The sequence below is a fragment of the Pogoniulus pusillus genome, chromosome 17 (assembly GCF_015220805.1).
Source record: "Pogoniulus pusillus isolate bPogPus1 chromosome 17, bPogPus1.pri, whole genome shotgun sequence".
Classification (NCBI taxonomy): Eukaryota; Metazoa; Chordata; class Aves; order Piciformes; family Lybiidae; genus Pogoniulus; species Pogoniulus pusillus.
Genome location: NC_087280.1, coordinates 17,487,503 through 17,506,525, shown reverse-complemented (window position 1 = coordinate 17,506,525; position 19,023 = coordinate 17,487,503). Strand labels below are relative to the sequence as shown.

At 54.2% G+C, this 19,023-nt stretch overlaps 3 protein-coding genes across 6 annotated transcripts; 1 reads left to right on the top strand and 2 right to left on the bottom strand.

Annotated features, from left to right (window-relative positions):
* Positions 1-1,726: 1,726 nt before the first annotated feature.
* Positions 1,727-3,463, bottom strand: KBTBD13 (kelch repeat and BTB domain containing 13). Its single transcript, XM_064157116.1, has one exon. It carries the CDS (start codon positions 3,430-3,432, stop codon positions 2,050-2,052), a length of 1,383 nt encoding a protein of 460 aa, XP_064013186.1. The 5' UTR covers positions 3,433-3,463; the 3' UTR covers positions 1,727-2,049.
* A 1,435-nt stretch (positions 3,464-4,898) lies between these two features.
* Positions 4,899-10,006, top strand: RASL12 (RAS like family 12). 4 transcript variants are annotated; one of them, XM_064157963.1, is made up of 6 exons: positions 4,899-5,158; positions 6,032-6,148; positions 6,283-6,339; positions 7,445-7,518; positions 7,613-7,803; positions 8,634-10,006. In XM_064157963.1, exons 2-6 carry the CDS (start codon positions 6,040-6,042, stop codon positions 9,016-9,018), a joined length of 816 nt encoding a protein of 271 aa, XP_064014033.1. In that variant the 5' UTR covers positions 4,899-5,158; positions 6,032-6,039; the 3' UTR covers positions 9,019-10,006. The 4 variants fall into 4 exon arrangements, with proteins under 4 accessions (XP_064014033.1, XP_064014031.1, XP_064014034.1 ...); XM_064157961.1 differs by lacking the exon at positions 4,899-5,158 and adding an exon at positions 5,187-5,767 and having other exon boundaries at positions 8,638-10,006; XM_064157964.1 differs by lacking the exon at positions 4,899-5,158 and adding an exon at positions 5,189-5,408.
* On the bottom strand, positions 9,968-18,315 carry SLC51B (SLC51 subunit beta). The gene is made up of 6 exons (XM_064157965.1): positions 17,870-18,315; positions 13,960-14,060; positions 12,762-13,136; positions 12,350-12,490; positions 11,458-11,548; positions 9,968-10,591 (listed from the first exon to the last, which is right to left on the bottom strand). The coding sequence occupies exons 2-6, from the start codon at positions 13,997-13,999 to the stop codon at positions 10,372-10,374; spliced, it is 867 nt and encodes a 288-aa protein (XP_064014035.1). The 5' UTR covers positions 14,000-14,060; positions 17,870-18,315; the 3' UTR covers positions 9,968-10,371.
* Positions 18,316-19,023: the final 708 nt, after the last annotated feature.

Genomic DNA, 19,023 nt, shown 5'->3' with positions numbered 1-19,023 from the left:
CTTCCTCCTGCTTGCAGAGGTAAGAGCGGTGTCTTTTTTCACCCTGTGCACCTAAAATTCTCTCATGTTGCTTTCTGTATCACAGTCTGAGTTGATGGATGCAACATGAAACTCTTCTCTTGGAAGCATCCATGCCACACTCAGCAGTGCCTGCTGCTTTCTCCCAAAAAAGCTTAAAACCTTTCCATTATGCTAGCAAATTATCTTTGCAAGACTAAGAACTGTCAAAAAAAAAGCCGTGTGTGAAGGTGAGATGATTTATCTCTTGGTGGTGTCTGAGATGGATGGAAGGGCAGAGCCTGCCAAGTTCAGCTGTTGAGGGTTACCCACAGAAGCTCCTCATAAATGTTTTAGTAGTAGAATTATTTTAACTTTAATGGAGAATTTAAGCTGTTTGTTCATCTTAAAGTGGTTTTAAAGCAATGTGCTTCCATCTGCTGCCTTTAGTTAGGAGAAGACAGGGGGGGATCTTCATTAGGCTTGTCTAGGAAGGGAAGGATTTGACTCAAGAGTCTTTCTCCTGATGGCCCTCCAGATGACAGTTACGCCACTCAACTAGTGCTGCACCATGCTCTAGTGCTGCATGAGGCCCACCAGTGTCCTTGGCCTCCACCATGCTGCCATCAGACCTGCACCTCCACTACCTGCTGCCCCCATCCCTGGCCAGGGGCAGTGAAGTGGTGGCTTGGCCCAGTGGCAGAGGGCAGATGGGGACAAGGTGCATCAGATGGGTTTCAATCTGGATGTGGACACTAGCTGAGGTTTTGTTGTTTGTTTTGGTCTGTGGTTGTGTTGTGTGGGGCTCTTTCTCAACTGCAGGAACTGTTTTGAAAACGCTGAGGACTTGGCGAGGGCTGGCAGCAGAGGCATTTGAGGCATCCCAGATGGTATTCCCTTCCCCTCCGGCACAGGCAGCCCAGAGCCTGCCCCATGGAGGGGAACCTGCTGAGCCATAGTCTGGGTGTGCTGCCGTTCTAGTCCCCCTAGGTGTCCCAGCAGTGCTGCTGTTGCAAGGGGAACTCTGTGTTCTCCAGCCATCCCCAGAGTTGGTGTTGAGGGCTATCAACCTTGATGCCATGGCTGGTACCTCATAAGAACAGCTCATCTGACTATGGAGCTCTGCTGATGGAGAAGACCTCTGCGAGCCTGGAATCACCATGCAATGGTGGCATGTCATCTCTTCCCTTTTTGAACCCTCTGTGTTTCCAAGGTTTGCCATGTCCTGAAAGACCCTGTCTTGGCTCAAATGAACCTCTGGTAAGTGCCAGCACTTGCCAGCCCTTTGGGACTGTGCTGAGGCTTGGCAGGCAAGCCTGGAGGAGAAACCTGGGCACATGACAAATGGTTCCCAGGTCCCAGCACTCCCCTCAGTGCATTAAATACTTGATGCCCAGGAGATGCTTTCCTTCAACCCCGCCCCCATCTCCTCTCCTCCGAGAACTCCACTGCAGCCAAGAGCATCCATGGAGATCTCCCTGGGGAGCGTGGGGCTGCGTGGGAACTGCGTGCCCACGTACAACTCTGAAACAGAGACACAGCTGAACAAGCATTCAGTGGGCAGGATTGAGCCTTGATGTGGATCCCTGTTAGGAGGGATTTTCCTTCAGGAGAAGAGGAAAAAGCCACTCCAAACCTAAGAGTAATGAAACCCACAGGGGTTTTATAGCTTTCCCTTTAATTCCAGGCCATAGCAAACAATTTCCCAGCAGAGCAGAGAGGAGGTGCAGTGCTGCACACCTTCAGAGTGCAGTCACGGTAAACAAAGTCCAAAGCCCATGTTTGTGTCTCTCTGGCACCTGTCCTCTGCAGAAGGCACCAAGCCTTGCATGCAGCTGTCTCGTGAGTTGACATATAGTAGGACATTGCACACAGCCCATGAAGGGCAGACAGAGGCAGGCAGCAGCTGCCTGCAGCCCCTTTCCCTCTGCCAGGGTCTAATGTCACATCCCTGCACCTGAGCACAGCTCCATAGAGGAGGTAAAGGGGCTCAGGGGAGTGGCAGATGCAGAGAGATGCGAGGAGAACATCCCAGCACGGGATGGGGGACACCTAGGTTGCGATGTCATGGTCACGCCTCGGCAGCCGCAGGAGGAAGGTCTGCAGTGAGCCACTGCGTGGGAAGCCTGCCCGCTCCTTCTTGAACCTCCAGGTCTCCTCTTCCACGGAGTAGAGAAGTGTCAGCATCTTGTTGACAGTGTAGACAGTGTCACCCCTGATGACAGCGGTGAAGAGGGCTCCTTTGCTGTTCAGGAACTGCCCAGGCAGAGCTGTCCACTGCCGTGAGGTCAGGTTGAAGCAGTCAATGGCACAACGCAGGAAGTCATCTGAGGGGCCATTGCGCATGATGTAAAGGTTGTCACGATGGGCCACCATGCAGTGCCCGTAGCTCTGGTGCCGCTTGAGCTCAGTGACAGGGAGCCACTCGTCTTGCTGGGTTTCATACTCATAAATGACAGTGGTGTCTAGTGGCTTCCACAGGCAAACGAAGATCTGCCCCATGGCTTGGGCACACGGTGCGGCCGTGCTCGGCTGCGGCAGGTCAGAGACAAACATCCAGGTGTTGGAGGCCACATCATACCTCTCCACAGACTTCAGTGAGATCTTCTCGTACTCCCCACCGATAGCATAGAGGTAGCCCTCATGGCCCACCAGCCTGACGTCATAGCGCAGCTGGTGAGGGCTGGGGAACTCGCTCCAGGTATCGGTGTTGGCATCGTAGCAGAAGCTGCTCTCCACAACCTGCTTGCTGGCCCCGTAGACACCACCTACAATGTAGATCTTATTATCCATGGTTGCCATGCCGGCTAGGAACGTGCTGGCACTCAGTGGCAGGCAGGAGAGGGTCCTCCATGTATTGGTGTCCTCATCCAGGTAACAGATGGTCCTGGAGAGGTCCTCCAGGAACTCGAAGGTGGGTGTGTGGGCTCCTACTGCCACAAAGGTGCTGGGCAACAGGGTCTCCACATAAGCCAGCAGGTCATTGGAGAGGCAGTCCAAGTACTCCTGCAGCTCAGCATAGCTGTCTCTGATGTAGAGTGCAGCGGAGTGGAAGAGGTCCAGGAGACCAAATATGGCAGCAGCTTGATAGAGCAAGATGCAGTTGTCAGAGTTGATGGAGTTGATCAGGTACTTGGCCAAGGGCTTCACCTGCAGGAAGGCAGCACACTCGACCGCTTGGAAGGTCTCCTCGCTGTCGAGGACGGGCCTCTCGCCTGCCAGCACCCGCAGCATGGCGAGGAAGCCGGCAGCGCTCAGCTCCCCCAGCCCCAGCTCCTGCTGCGTGCTCTCCCTCATGCCCGAGCGGAAAAGGGCGCGGAAGTACTCGCTGCTCTCCACCAGCAAGCTCTTCTCCACCCAGAACGACTGCTCCTCCACCCAGATACGTACCCGCTCCGGGGCCCCTGCCCGGGAGCCTTCTTCCTCCGGAGCCATCCTCACCGCGGGGCTCAGCAGCTCTCGGGGGCTGGGAGTCAGCACCTGCTGCCCCTCCATGCCGCGTCCCCGTGCAGCCCCTCCTGCCTCCGCCGCCCTTTGATGCCTTTGCCGTGGTGCCCGGCGGCTGCCACGCCGCTGCCGTGTAACATAAATACCTTGGGCTAAAGATAGCCGAGCTCGTGACCAGGGCCTTCCGAAGGCATCCGCCGGGCTCAGCTGCCCACCCAAAGCACCGTCAGGGCCCCGGTGTCGCCGGTCAGCATGGGTCATGGTGACGACGTCCCGCTTTGTCGTGGCTTGTCCCACAGAGGATGCTCAGCCGCTTCAGGTTTGCTCCCTCGCTCTCAGTCACTCTCCTTGCAATGCTCTAAAGGGATGGTCCCCACTCCAGGGAAGGCAGCACCTTTTCAGGGCTGGGAAGATGGTGTTGCTGCGTTGTTGTTGTTGTTATTATTATATTTCCCCTTAAAAATGGGATTTATGGCTGCAGGGAGGCAACTGATGTCAGTGAATGTTGGTGCCATTAAGCCTCGCTGTAGGAAAGGGGCTTTGCTACTCACCCCAAGCACGGCCACAGGCAAGGAGAGACCTCTATGGAGCCATTCCCTTTGCCACCCTCCCCTGCTGGTAACCAGCAACTTGAGCAATATCCGTCCAAGGAGCCATAAAACAGTCTGTGCTTCATCTGGGCATCCCATAGTGAGGAAAAAGAAGTGCAGCAACCCCTTCTCACCAAAGAAAAGTCCCCTCCATCTGCAGGGCTCATCCCTCTCCCTGTAACACCTGGCTGCAGGCAAGACAGCCCCACTGCGACTCAAGTAGAAGTTGTTAGTGAAAAGTGTTTGTCGTGGCACATCACTGGTTTGTGGGCTAGTCACAGCTTTTCATGGCTGGAAACCGCATTCCAACTCGCCTCTGCCCTGGAGTGCTGAGAGGAGTCAGCAACAGAGGTCCTGCTCCCGGACTGTGCCTGTCACAACCTCCAACTGCTGCTTTGTTTTGATGCATTATTGAGCCTAAGCACCCCACCCACCTGTGGAAGGTGATTATTTATCTCCTTCCTTAGCCTCTCATTCCAGCAGCCAGGAGCTTCTGGGGCACAGCAGGACAGCAAAGCCCAGGATTGTGGCCCCAAATGCACGTGTGTGTGGTGTTTGGCAGGCTCCCTCCCAAAACCTGAGTTTAGGGGAGAAGGTGAGAGCTTTGTGCTTGTGTTACTGTCTTAGATGTTCATGGGTACCCAGCTGAAACAACACCACATTTAGCTCCAGTGGCTTTAAAGCATCCTTGATCTGCACTCGAAGCTGGGGGGTCTGCGTTCCAGGGGTTCCCAAAGGCTTCTGTTTCCCGAAGGCTTCTGTTTCCCGCAGGATCTCCATCCTCACATTGCTCCCCATGCTCCGTACTTTCTCCATCCCCGGGGCTTACAGGGACTTCCACACTCCCAGACTATTTCGGGCGAGTTTAAAAATACCCTGCCTGCATTAAGGGGCAACAATCCCAGCGGCACGACTACAGAGCAGCCTCCAGCCCCCCAGCCCTGACTGTGCTCCCCCCATAGACACCCCTCGAGGCCAGCCCAGGGGGCCGTATCCTGCGGTCCCGGGCGCTGAGTCCCATCCCGAATGGCTGCGATTGCCATGACAACGCTGACTTCAGCCTCCGCCACCTCCCCGGGCTCGGAGGCGGCTGGGTGCCAGCTGATGGCTCGGTGCGGGCAGCGGTGAGTACTCCCCGTGCGCCCCTGTCCCTCGGGATCCCACTCGCGAGTGGAAAAAAGGGCTTTTTCCCGCTCTGCGCCGGCAGCTGAAGGTGTTTGTGCCTCAGTGCATCCGAAAGAGCCGAGCGAGTGGTGGGCAGGAGGTTGTGCAGGCGGCATCGACCCCGGGAGCTGCGTCTGCTGCGGGAGGTGCAATGAGTGCACCAGCCTCAGCCAGGGGAGCGAGACCAGGCTTCTGTTTGCTGGGGACACGGTGAGGTGCTGGGGATGCTCAGTAAGGTGCTGGGGGTGCTCAGTAAGGTGCTGAGACACACCAAAGTACGAGCGAAAGGTGAGGTGGCCACCAAGCTGGAGACATGGTGGGTCCCAGCCCGCGGGGTCCAGGCTGGAAGCCCCGGGAGCTCGGGGCACCGGTGTGTGATGTCCCCGCGCTGTCCGGGCAGCGTGTCCAGCCCGGCGCTGGCGCAGCACTTTCCTTACAAGGAATCTGGCTGGGGCCCGAGGCCGCCTTGGCCTCCGCCTGTCTCATTCATCGGCAGCCCGGCGGCGGAGGGGCTGCTGCTGCTCCGGAGCGCGGCCAGCCGCACGGCTTCTCCAGCAGCGGGGCTGAAGGTGGGAGGCTGCATTTGTCTTCTCTTTCTGGGCTGCGAAGGGAGGGCTGAGATGGGGGTCCCTGTCTTCGCTTGGATGGAGCTAGTGCGGGATGGTGATGCCGGCCACTCTGGCTCCAAGATGCAGATGGAGGCAGCAGATCCGCCCCCTCCCCGGTGCTACTGAGCCCCCCAGGCTGAGGCACTCCATGGACGAGAAGCAGCGAGGAGGTCCTCATGGGGCATGCTAGCGGGTGTCCCACGTCCCCTCCTCTCTCTCCTGTAGGACCGAGGATGTCCTCGATGTTCGGCAAACCCCGAGCCGGCGGCGAGCGGCCACCACAGAGCCCCCTCACCGAGTGCAACGTGGCCATCCTGGGGTGCCGAGGGGCCGGCAAATCAGGTGAGATAGGTGCTCAGGTGCCACAGCAATGGCCAGGCGTTGCGGGGGAGAGAGGGAGGGGCGGGGGGGATGTGCCCTGGTGGTAATGCCATGGAGGGGACATCCACCTCACCCATCTCTTTTGCCTCCCGCAGCCCTGACCGTGAAGTTTCTAACCAAGAGATTCATAAGCGAGTATGATCCCAACCTCGGTAAGATGCCTTCCCTAAGGGTTTTTCCCTGGGTTGTTCTCCATGAACTCCCACAGAGCATCCTTCCCACCTCCCAGCTTTCCCACGAACATGGCATTTAAGGGGAAAGAAAACCAACAGCCACCCAAAATTGCAAGGAAAACAACGGAAGGGCTGGATTTGACCCAAGCCCGCCTGTAAAAACAGAGGTGCGAGCAGCCCTCTCCCCATGGGCATACCCCACAGGGGGGGGCCCTGGCTCCTTGCATCACCGCAAAGAGACTGAATGATAAACTACCTGGGGGTCCTTAGGGAGCTCCTTGGGGGTGCTGGGCAGGGGAAGGGCTGGGAGCAGGGGACAAGTGGGTGGACTTGGGGCTGTGCTTTGCTGCAAGCAGTTTTGAACGTTTTTTTTTCCCCACTCAGTCTGAGTAATTAGTAACTATTTTTCTGGGCCTGACTCCAGGGCACAAGGAAGAACCATAAATGATTTATCAGGGACATTAGGGTGATATGGATCATGTCCAGGAACTGGCTTCATCCCCTAATAACTCATTGGCTCTTTAGAAAGCAGGATAAATCTTTTCCTCTTTGGCTCTTTTTTGGGAATATGGCTTCATCTTCCCATGTCAAAACCTTTCCAAAAGGCATCCATTAGGACTCAGCTGGGAGAAGACATCTTTCTCCCAGGGGAACAGCTCAGCAGCTCTCCCTGCCTGCCCTCCTCCTGAAGGAACGGGTACTCCTTTTGGCAGATTTATAGGGAAGCAGCCCCAACCTCAACCCTTAGCTGGCTCTATCATGACAGGTCGTGGCACTTAGATAAGGCTGACCTCAGGGTGCAGTGATCACCAGCTGGGCTCTTCCCCCTTCTCTCTTTCTCCCGTGGGAGCCCATGCTTGCAGCACGTGGTGGGAAATAACTACTCCCAGCTGAGCTTGCCCAGTGGCATCACTGCCAGCCCCCCCAAAATAACATTGTCTTCAGAGGGAGCAAGGTGGGAGGCATTGGCAGAGGGTGTTTCTCATCAGAATGTTTTCCATGGTGTCCTGAGCATCCAAGATTTTGCCTGGCTCTGGAGATAAAACACCTTAGCCTATCCTTACAACCACCCTTCTCCTTGCAGAGGACACCTACACCTCGGAGGAGCTGGTGGACCAGCAGCCCGTGCTGATGAAGGTGATGGACACTGCTGACCAGGTGAGGCATCAGGGCACCACTGGTGGTAAAGGCCCAGCTCGAGATGGCTTGGAGCACAGGTGGATCATGGCTCAGCTCCTCCTCTTGTCCCCAGGATGGCCCTGAGAACTGTGAGCGTTACCTGCGCTGGGCCAGCGCCTTCCTTGTTGTCTACAGCATCGATGACAGGAAGAGCTTCGAGGGCTGCCAGCGGTACCTGGAGGTCCTTGCCCTGCACACAAGGGGCTGCCAGCGTCGCAGCCCTGTGCTCCTGCTGGGCAACAAGCTGGACATGGAGCAGTACAGGTAATGGAGCAGAGTGAGGCTGCCTTCTCCTGGTGGAGGAGAGCTCATGGATCCCCATCATCCATCTAGCTGAGATGGAAAACCCAAATGTGATATTTCCTCTGGTTATTTCCACCCCCATCAGTATCTGCCACATCCTCCCCCATCTCCCAGCACCCTGCTCTCCTGCCTGGGCTGGGAATGTGCTTATTTTGAGCCCACTGGTATTTTCACTGGGATGCCTTTGGGCTGCATGGTGAGGCAGTGGGCAGGGCTTGAGCCCCCTCCAGCTCCTCACTCCCTTTTGGACGTGCCCTGTCCCTGGAGCCCATTCTCTCCCGTTCTGCTGCGAGGACTGGATGTCCCCATGAGTTTTTCTGGCCTTTTGTGCAGCCCTGAGGCTGTGCTGAGTGTTGGTCCCACGGGTCCTTGAGTCACATCCGTTACCGAACCCCCTCCCCCCATGCTGAAACCCTTCATGCTTTCAGCACGGATTCTGGTGGGAGGCTTCCTCCTCCCCATGGTGAGGAACTGTCCCATCTCCTCCCTGCTTCCCAGCATGATGCCATTGCTTCCAGCCCCCTGTGTCCCTGGCACTGGTCCCTGCCAGGCTCACCCAGCTCGGGAGGTTGCAGGGCTTCCCAGGGACCCGTGCAGCCCATAACAATGGGAGAGGCAAATCCTTTTTGGAACCACGTCCCCTGTTTGTCGCAGGGAGGAGGACAAGCAGGCGCTGCCCTGGGCAGGAGACTTGGGGTGCGGGGTACTCCCCTCCCGTACCCCTTGCTCTGCTCTTCGGGTGGTTGCAGCACCCTGAGGGCTGCTGCACCTACTCCCTCTGCTGTCGCCAGGCAGGTGCCTGCTGCTGAAGGGATGTCGCTGGCGAGCAGGCTCGGGTGCCTCTTCTACGAGGTGTCGGCGTGTCAGGACTTCGCGGGGGTGCAGCAGGTCTTCCACGAAGCCGTGCGGGAGGTGCGGCGCCAGGCGGAGCGGAGCCAGCCCGTCCGGCCACTCTACATCACCGAGGAGCAGCCCTGCCCGCCGCTGGCCACCACGGTGGCCCTGCCGACTCGCCACGGCTTGGCCAGCTGCACCTTCAACACCCTCTCTACTGTCAACTACAAGGAGATCCCCTCGGTGGCCCAGGCCAAGCTGGTCACTGTCAAGTCCTCGCGAGCTCAGAGCAAGAGGAAAGCTCCCACGCTCACCTTGCTGAAAGGCTTCAAGATATTCTAGCTTATGTCCTTGTGGGCTGTGGAGGAGGAGGAGAGAACCCCCTGTTGCCCCATCTCTGGGGCTGAGCCCACCCACAGTGGACTTGCAGGCACCATGGTGGATGGTGGCACCCACCTCTGCCCTGGGATAAAGCCTGCAGTGGCAACTTGGTGAGCAGACATGGTGCTGAGAGCCCAAAATGTGCTGTAGCATCACTCTGCCTGCCCTTGCCCTGGCTCCCACCCCCTGCTGCTGTGTTCACACCCGGTGAGTCCAGCTCAGCTTTCCACGTGGATCCAGGCAGTTCCCGGAGCAGCTGGAGCTGCAGGAAGGATGAGGGCTGAACCCAGGGCCTCTCAGTCAGCTTGGGAGCCTGGCAGCCAGCAATGGGAGAGCAGGAAGGGGGATAATCAATCCTTAATCAATCACAGAGGCACCCATCTCCTCTGTCTCACAAGCCCCCTGACCAAGCAATAAGCAGAAGGATTTTTTCTTGTTTGTTTCTTTTTTAATCCAAAGGAGGACGGTGCAGACTTTGTTTCAGCCAACTAAAGGCCTCAGGGGTCCTGAAACCGATTCCCCTGCATTGAAATACATCACACCAAAAGAGCTGGGGGGGGTTGTATGCTGCAGTGCTCCTTTCCAAAGGCTTTGCAAGGAGAGGTGCTCTGCAAAGCCTGTGTTTAAAAGACTGATCTGTTTCCAAAAACAGCTTAAGTTACTTCATGGCTTCTACATGCACCCAGTGGAGGGTGTGAGGTGATTCCCAAGGCAGATCAGGCTCTACTCGTGCCAAGGGCTGTGCCTTCAGTTCCGTTTGCTCTATCAGGTTAAATGTTCTGCTTCTCCCTGGAGCTGCAGAGTCAAACATCCAGGTGCACACTTGTGCAGATATACATAAAGATAGATGTGTACATACATGACTTTACTGATGCAGAGAGAGCTTCACTGTGGGATTTCAATCAACCACTTTGGAAAATATTTTAATAAAGCTGATTTCTGAAAAGAAGTGCTTCAGCTTCAGCATGGCTCTTCTGCTGGGACAGGACACTGTGTTCCCTGGCTGGCCACAGCAATCCACCCCCCCTCCTTCACCTCCCACCTTCTGCCTCAGCTCAGCTCCCACTCAATTGCAGTGAGGCAGCATCTGAGGGAAGGGGTGAAGCTGGCACAGGAGAGGGCTGGAGACAGCTGAGCCCAGAGGGCAATGACCTGCAAGCCAGGAGCTGAAATGAGGGAGGCACTGCTCGGCCTGGAGTCCAGGGCCACGTTTGTGGGAGCGGCTCTGCCCCTTGCTTTTTTGCTTCCCAGGCTACTTCCATCACTGTGATCTGAGACGTTCTGAGCCACTCCTCAGGTTTGGCTCCAGCTGCGTTATATGGCATCCTCAAGCCCCTCTGTGTACAGAGACGTAACGGTCCCGTCCTTCCACTGCACCACCACATCTCCTGATCTCTGATCCTGAAGCACTGACTCCTGTTTCTTCAGCTCAGCTGGGCTGTTTTCCTGCTGCACAGGCATCAGGGCTTGCTTGGCTTCCAGCTCAGCCTGCGGCGCCGTTTGTGCTACTTGATACGTGAGGAGCTTCCTCTTCCTGCAGGCGAGGCACAAAACGAAACACGGCGTAAAGCAGCAAATCCAGCCCACATCTAGGGGTGAGGATCTACTTGGTTACATCCCAAGGCCCTAGGAACACGTTAGCTGCTTTTGGGCAAACTCAGCCAGCTGCACTGTGTCATGTAAGTGCTCTGAAGTGTTTGAATGCACAGAGTACACAGAGCTGAGGAGCTTGCACTCAGAACTCACCACATTGCCCAGAGAGAGGCAGTGACACCCAGCAAAGCATCACTTAAAGGACAGCAGGGCAGATTTAGAGCATTAGCTCTTTTTCTCCCATCTTAAGGTGAAAGCTTTGACCTGGGTGTAACTTTTCCTGCTGTACAAAACAGTGAATTGCTCCTCGGCTGCAGCTCCTCAGCTGTGCCTCCGTATTTGATCAGTGATTGATGATCCTCCTTCTTGGGCTCCCCTTGCTGGATGTCAGGCACCCAAGCCAGCCGGGGGGCTCAGGGAAACATCACAGGTGAGGAAAGGTCTCAAGAGTCCTACTCCAGAGGCCTGGTACTCATGGGAGAACACCTTACACCACATTTCTCTTCCAACAGCCCTGTTGGGCTGGGCAGAGGGTGCAGATGCTTTACCAGGGAGGAGGCACAGCCTGGAGGAGTGAAGCAGCTCGTTACAATGACCCTGAATAAGACCAGGGAGCCAGGGAAGGTTTTACAGCAAAGCACAGATCAGAGACTTTGTCTTTGCTCTCCTCCACATCACTCCAGGCTTGTTTCTGCCCTGTGCCTCAGCAGCCGTGCCCTGCCAAATCCACATGCCTGTCTGTGTGTGTGTGGGGGGGGGTTCAGTGTACCAGCACACACCAGAACACTCTCAGGTCCCCTGACTCACCTGTTTCGTGAAATGTTAATGGTGAGGAGGGCAAGACCCAAAATCATGGCCATGGAAGAAAGTGCAAGGATGGAGTAATTCCATGATGATGCTGAGGGAAGCACAAAGAGGCAGTGTTAGCACACACAGTGCCCAGCCCAGTGTTGTGTGAGGACAGCCAAGCTCGGAGTGCCATGGCTTGGCTGCAGGATGAGGGCAGAGGTGCTGGTGTCCAGCTCAGCACCCAGAGCAGAGCACTCAGGTCACATTTTTGGGGATAACCTCAGGCAACTCATCCCTGGGCAGAAGACTTAGACAACTGCACTCTGCCACTCACAGCCTCCCATCTGGGGCTCTGTCTCACACCGCAGCCGTGTGTGGCTTTTCTCACCGCCCTGGTGCAGGGAGTGGCCCTGCCCGAGGGTGGGAGCAAGACTGCGAGTTGCAACATCCCACCACCAACACAGCTTGGGGGGACCCTCCACTCTGCTGACTTTCTGTCTGCTGCCACACTCAGGCAGGGAGGTTTTCCCTTCGAACACCAGCTGGGATGTGCAGCGTGGATGGCAGCAGGTGCCCTGTCCTTCATTTTTGTGGCTTTGATCCTCAGGGCACTGACCTGCCCGTATCAATCTGCTCCCTCCACCCTGCCAAAATCACTGATCACCATCCAGACCTTTGCTCTCTTGGTAGGTTGTGCCTGGAAAGAGGCTGGACCCCCTCTCTGGGAGGAGACTATCTTAGCAAAGTCTTGTGCCTGTCTTTGCTCATGGCCTGCTGCTTCTGGAGGTGAAACTGAGGGTTTCCATATCACCTCCTCAGGTAATTCTTTCAGGCACTTTCACTGTGCAGGAGGGTGAACAGCCACGGAGTGTGCATCTCTCTTTCAACTCTCAACCCAGGGGGCACTTACGGTCCTCTGTGCGGAAGAACCAGAGCAGCCCCTCCAGCTCCTTCTGATCCATCCCCAGCCCCTGCTGGGCGCCCGTTGCGTGCTCATACACCTGGGTACTGGTGAGGGCTGCAAGGAAGTACAGGTCTTGCTCTGCCCTGGCTGTGGAGGGAACAAGCAGAAAGACACAATGGTTGCTCACTGCTGTGCTTGAGGTGGGAAGCAGCTGTCCCCTTGGCTCTCAGGGGAGCGTCTCTCCAGCATGCCTCCCCAGCCAGGCAGAATGCACTCAGAAGTGGAGGGCATTTCTGGATCACACTCCAGACCCCGTTACAGTGGGGCACTCAGGGTTGGGAAGAGCCCAGGACACTGCTTGTGCCTCTCCACGTTCCCCAGCAGTGTGTGTGTGTCCCCTCAGGTGTGCAGTACTCACCTGCTTTCTTCTCACACACGCTCCTGTCTTCAACATCTTGCCACTGGGCCTTGAGGCCTCGCACATCACTGAGAGCAATTCCTTTCCTGCTGGCCACCAGGTAGCCCTGGCTGCTGCCCAGAGGAGACAGCAGCGAATCTGAGCAGGCCCAGCTGGTGTAGCCCATGCTGCTACAGAGCCTTGTCTGCAGGCTGTTGGCCCCCACCATAGCGAGGCAGCTCTTTGTGCCTCGATTCATCAGAGAATCACCTTGCCAAGACCAGTCCTGGAAATGTGACTCTGGGTTACAGTCCTCCAGCAATACATTCCCACTCGTTGGGCTGGCTTGTAAACACAGCTTGACTTTAGCATTTTTCATCAGGAAAGCTCCAGTGTCTGCAAAGAAATCAGCATGTGAGTGTGGCCACAGGATGCACAGAGTGCACAGGGCAGATGGGAATGACATCTGATTCTGAGCTGGGAAATCAGCGTAGGGAGAAAGGCATTCCAAAGGCAAACTGTTGTTTCCCAGAGAAGAGATGATGATAAGCTCATCTCCTAGGCTTGAGCCCTTTAGTAAACCTCACTGCTGGCTTCCCTGACACCCTGATGTCCTGATCCAACTGGGCAAACTGCCTCTAATGTCTCTGTTTCTGGGGAACAAAGGGAGAAGAGAAGGGTCTGAGGCTCAGATCTTTGCAGTTTAACTGTCTAATCTTAAAGTGTCTGCTGTAACACCCTTCTGCATAGCAGAGGTGCAGAAAGCCCCAACAGACACTGGTATTTTGTTTAAAGAATATCAGATGTCCATCAGGTGGGTGTCTTCCTTGGTGTTAAAGAGATTGCAAGTGCTCGAAGCACAGGCTCGGAGTGCTTAGCCCCATGGCTGAGCCAGGCTGCTGCTGGTGTACACTGAGATAAATTAGCCCACAGAGGGAAGAAAAAGCCCTGCCTGCAGAAAGTTAAGGTCTGTAGTGTGTGTCTTTGCCATATACTATCTATAGGTGCTTGCCTCAGCCTGTGAGGCATTCACAGAGCCACACAACAGTGCTGGAAACTCTTGCACGTGTACATCTACCTCCCATGAACGTGGCCTGCAGACAATGTCTTCTTGTAACCCCTGCTGAGCCTGGCGTGGGTGAGAGCCTCTGAAGAGACACAGCTTCGGCACGTGTGACCTACTTCACCCACACCATTATTTTCCAAGCCAAGACTTTACCTTGCAGCAGGAAAAATGAGATTATCCAGAAGCACTTCATGTTTGTATGTGCAGCTGGGGTGGATCACACCTTCACTGGTGTTTCTTCAATGTGCAGACACCTGGGAAAGACAAAGAGGGAGGAGAGGAATAACCTCACAGCTGTGGCATCTGTTTTCTTCTGCAGACACGAGCCTGAGCTGCCAGGACAGGGTGCAGATCCTGGCAGCCATTGAGGTGACAGCAGAAGTGAGTCTATGTCCTACTTTAGCTGGGACAGAATCCCAGGGCAACCATGAGCTGCAGGACATGAGCAGTTTGGAGTCAGCCAGGGCAGCTGAGCTGAGTTTGCCACAGGCATATCCCAGACCAGATGGGATATATTGAGATCCTGCTCAGTATAAGGGGGGAAGTTTGCTAAGGAGGGGATCTCCTGCTTGGGTTTCTCCTGACCTTGTTCTTCTTCCTTCTTCTGCCCTTGATGACTGCCTTCCCATGTAGTGCGACCACTCTGCGTTCCCTAGGCTGAGAATAAATATACTTGATGCTGGCAGAGGGATCAGGATGGCTGTTTCATTACATCCATTTTCATTTTGACCCACGGGTCTTCCATCCCCTTCCTGAGCCTCTCTTCTCTGCTGGGGAGGTGTTGTGGGGTGACAGGGAAACTGCTACAGGTTAGCCCCAGATGTGGGTGAAAAGCAGCCAGTCTGGCACAGGGGTTGGAGCCCCTGCCTAGATGACCCTGTGCAGATGGGAGCTCTGCTGCTGAGAGACAGTCTCTCCTCAGCTAACTTCACTGTTTCCCTTCTTGCTGCCCTGTCACCATCCTTGGACAGTGACTGTGTGCTGCTGGTCTATGGATGGTAGAATGAGGGTGTGGAGATGAGGAAAGGGAGGCCTCAGCTTCAAGTGGAGGAATAGCTGGCTTGCCATTGAGGCAAAGGTATGTCCCTCTGGAGAGCAGAAAGCTTCTCTTTGACCTTTAGTCCCTCATTCATCAGTGGCATCAATCCAGCTTTTATGGCTGATTGCCCCTTTCAGTTCTTCATCCTCCCTTGGAGGGACCTGACCAGAGCAGAGGGCTCCCACTGGTCCACTTTGAGTTCATCTGAGACGTTCAGATGGCTCTCCTCAGCCCTCTGCTCCACTGCTGCTCATCCACCCACAGGTGGGTGACACCACAACACACAAGCCCCTCAGACACAGTGGCCCCATAGACCACTAATTACTCTGTGAAGACTCAGACTTTTATGCCACTCTCAACTTCTACCTCCTTTACAGTGTGGCCTGGCACTGTCTGAAACTGCTCCCTGGAAACCACTCAGGAGCACATTCCACCATGCCAGGCGTGTCAACAGCATTGCTGCTGACTCCTCAGGGAAGCATTTGTCCTGTCGGTTATAGACCTAATGATTGCTACTATTTCCCCCCTTTCTCAATGCCTTCACAATTCAAAGTTCACATTTGATAGCCACCCAGGCGTGCAGGCTTGCTCCCTGCTGCCAGAAAATCACCTGCTAGCAATTCTTTGAGGACAAGAATCTCAAACACACATGGTCCACTTCAACTCTGCATTTCAGAAACTGGGGAGGGGGGGGAAAGCTGCTCCCTGCAGCTAGAGATCCAAATTACCTTACACCCAGGTAAGCTGGAGCTTATCCACCTCTCAGAAAGGAGGAAATAAAGTCCTGGTGCCAGGGAAATCAAGTAACAAGTCTCCCACACCCTAATAACAAGTGCCCCTTGAATGTGTGAAATCTTGCTGTGCAAGGCTTTTGTCTAATTGTTTGCTTGGACAGGAATATTTGGCATGCATGTTGCTGATTTTCTCCTAAGGTGTTTCATAACTTGTGGGCCACCTCCTGCTGTCTGCCCTAAAGCTTCTGTGCCTGGCAGGGATGCTAGGAAGCTGCTAAAAGTACTTTGCTACTTCATAAAGTCTTCAATACCACCAAATCCCCCTCAGCCATGGGAGGAGGTGCAGTGTGGTAGCAGAATGGATATTTATTGTGCATTAAGAGGAAATTCAGGTGAAAGACTTTATGGAAATCCCCCTCCCACCCATTATTTTAGAGATCTTTTACATCAAACTGACCAAACCAGTTTGGATGCTTCACTCATCAGAGATATGAAACCTTCTCAGGCCAGTACCTACCCCAGCAGGATCCAGAACACTGCCTGTACCACCAGTCTCCCCAGTAAGGAAACAGTGAGTCCCACAATTGAACTGGACATGCCCTTAAGAGAGTTTGGAGGCTGAAAGAGAGATTTCAAAGCCATCTCCTTCAGATTCCCCTGCACAGCTGTTCTGCCCTGCTGCCCACATCCCAGTGTGAGAGAGCACTGCTCCACCAAACAAGCTGAGAGAGCTTGGGAGATGTCTTCTCCACTGCTCCCCTGCCCACACATCTCAGCAGGCACTCTGGCTGCTCTTGGCTGAGGATAAGACCTTAGATCCAGGCCTTAGACAACTCTCAGCTCTGAAGACATCCAAGAGCCAACAAGGGAGGCTCAGATGAGAGAAAGCATTTTATGCTTGTATAGAAGGTAGAAAGAACAAAGAGGACAACATCCCTCAAAGAAACATTTTACTCTGATATTTTGGGTCTAAATGTAAACTTGAACAATTCTGTGATTTCCTTCCTTCTTTTTTTTTTTTTTTTCCCAAATGGGATTTTCATATCAAAAGCTGCAAAATGAGTGTGCTGTGTGTACTTCAGGACCAAAGAGCTACTCAGCAATGCTGTCCCAAATCCTCCTGCTGTAAGCCAGGATCTGTGGACGTTGGTGGCATCCTATGAAATCTCAAGAAACTACAAGGCAAGTGGCAGGTGGCTGCTTTTTGCTCTACACTTTCATCCCAGGGCTTAAATGGTAAAATTCTCCCTCATGATGGAAACCCTTGGAGATCTGAGACCCACCACATGCAGAAGGCAGAGCTGAGGATTTAAAAGCTGGCATAACCGAGAGACAAGGCTGTCTTGTACAGGAATGTGCAAGTCCCCAGCTGCACATGGGCTCCTTCCAGCTAGAGCACAGCACATGGTGCTGGGAAACCACCACGTGCTCTGCAGGTTGGGTTTTATCAGATCTACTACTTGAGGCTACTTACCAACCCACACATTGTCCTCGCTCTGCAAATGAGGAGTCATCTGGAGAGACCATCTCCTGACAAGGTGGCAATGTCCTTCTGGACTTCTACTAAACACTCACTACACAGCATGGGACAACACAGTGGTAACATCCCAGCCTTTGTAAAATGACCTCTTCTTGCCATCCAGACTCTCTCTCTGGTGGTTATCTTATCTGTCATAGAATCATAGAATCAACCAGGTTGGAAGAGACCTCCAAGATCACCCAGTCCAACCTAGCACCCAGCCCTATCCAATCATCTAGACCATGGCACTAAATGCCTCATCCAGGCTTTTCTTGAGCACGTCCAGGGACGGTGTCCTGCTTGTGTTAACTGTGTCAGTTATTCCAAAAGCATTCTAGGATACCCTGATTTTGGGATTCCTGGAGAATATACAATGGCACACCATGGAGACAGAAACGGGTAAGATGGTTTATAAAGGTACATCAATGAGCAAGTTCAATTAAAAAAGACAAGAACAATGTTTGTATTTCAAGCACTAAAGCAAGAAGGTAGCCTGGGCTACTTAGTAACCTTTGTAAAGTCAAAAGTTAAAGAGCAGATCTGAGTTACACTGAGTATTTCCCTGCTGACTACTTTTCAGGCTGTTTCTCAGCGGGAGTTATCCCAGCCTGCTTCTCACTTGCTGTTCAGTCTCTCCCTAAACATCAGTCACACAGCCTTTGCTTGAGATTTCCAAGGATAAACAAACAAGCAAGGCTTTCTTCAGAGACAGCTACAAATGAAGCCAGCAGCCAGCCCAGCAGGGATGCCGGTTCATCCCCACCAACTCACCAGCAAGAGGAAGCTTCATTTCTTCTCAGAGCCCTGCCATCTGAAGAGGTCTCCTCGGAGCCTGCATCAGCGACCAGCTCAGCTCAGCTCTCCTCTCCTCCTGCCCTCGGTAGGCTGCGAGCTGTGATTCATTCTGCTCCTGAGTCATGTGTGAAGGCCAGTGCAACAAGGTGAGGTTCACTCCAGCCCCTGGGAAAGCACACACCTCTTTCGTGGCCCCGTTTACAGCACCGGGTGAACGACCTGTTCCCAGAGAACGAACCGGGGGAACGTCCAGCTTATTTGCTCAAGCTCTTGGCACATCGGGATTAACAGCAGGCAGGGTGGAATGAGACTCAGCAATAAGTTACTCGAGGGTTAACATGAATGACAACTTTCACTCTGCTTGGCTCAGCCCTCGCTGCAGAAAGGAAGCATGTCCTGATAAAGCAGCTAGTAACCTTTTCTTTTGTCTCAGTGAATGAGCACTTCGAGGCTCTCAGAGCCTTTTATGAGAGAGCCTGATCTTGCAGACAAAGCACCCACCTGAGATGCTGCCAGCCCTGCTTCACAGGGATTGGCAACAGGTGCCTAAGTCAACAGGCTGCTAAGAGGCTTCATCACCAGGACGGTCTGCTGTCTTTTTGTGCCAGCCACAATGAGAAAGGAAGATTCCTCCTCCTGCCTGATCCATGGATGGACCTGCACACCAGAATGCAAGCTACACACATCTCAGTAATGGGCTTGGGGCACACAGCTGATCCATGGATAGACTTGCATACCAGAAAGCAAGCTACATACCTCTCAGTTATGGGCTTGGGATACACAGCTGATCCATGGATGGACCTGCACACCAGAATGCAAGCTAGATACCTCTCAGTAATGGGCTTGGGGCACATAGCTGATCCATGGATGGACCTGCACACCAGAATGCAAGCTAGACACATCTCAGTTATGGGCTTGGGGCACACAGCTGATCCATGGATGGACCTGCACACCAGAAAGCAATCTAGACACATCTCAGTAATGGGCTTGGGGCACACAGCTGATCCATGGATGGACTTGCACACCAGAAAGCAAGCTAGATACCTCTCAGTAATGGGCTTGGGATACACAGCTGATCCATGGATGGACCTGCACACCAGAATGCAATCTAGACACATCTCAGTTATGGG

Bases quoted from the DNA above. Each gene is read 5' to 3' on its own strand.
- KBTBD13 (XM_064157116.1), bottom strand. From the start codon at position 3,432: ATGGCTCCGGAGGAAGAAGGCTCCCGGGCAGGGGCCCCGGAGCGGGTA.
- RASL12 (XM_064157960.1), top strand. From the start codon at position 5,512: ATGGTGGGTCCCAGCCCGCGGGGTCCAGGCTGGAAGCCCCGGGAGCTC. The intron at 6,340-7,444 runs GTAAGATGCCTT...TTCTCCTTGCAG, and splicing joins CGAGTATGATCCCAACCTCG to AGGACACCTACACCTCGGAG. The intron at 7,804-8,633 runs GTAATGGAGCAG...TGCTGTCGCCAG, and splicing joins CTGGACATGGAGCAGTACAG to GCAGGTGCCTGCTGCTGAAG.
- SLC51B (XM_064157965.1), bottom strand. From the start codon at position 13,999: ATGAAGTGCTTCTGGATAATCTCATTTTTCCTGCTGCAAG. The intron at 12,491-12,761 runs GTGAGTACTGCA...TTCCCTCCACAG, and splicing joins CGTGTGTGAGAAGAAAGCAG to CCAGGGCAGAGCAAGACCTG. The intron at 10,592-11,457 runs GTGAGTCAGGGG...CCTCGCCTGCAG, and splicing joins ATTAACATTTCACGAAACAG to GAAGAGGAAGCTCCTCACGT.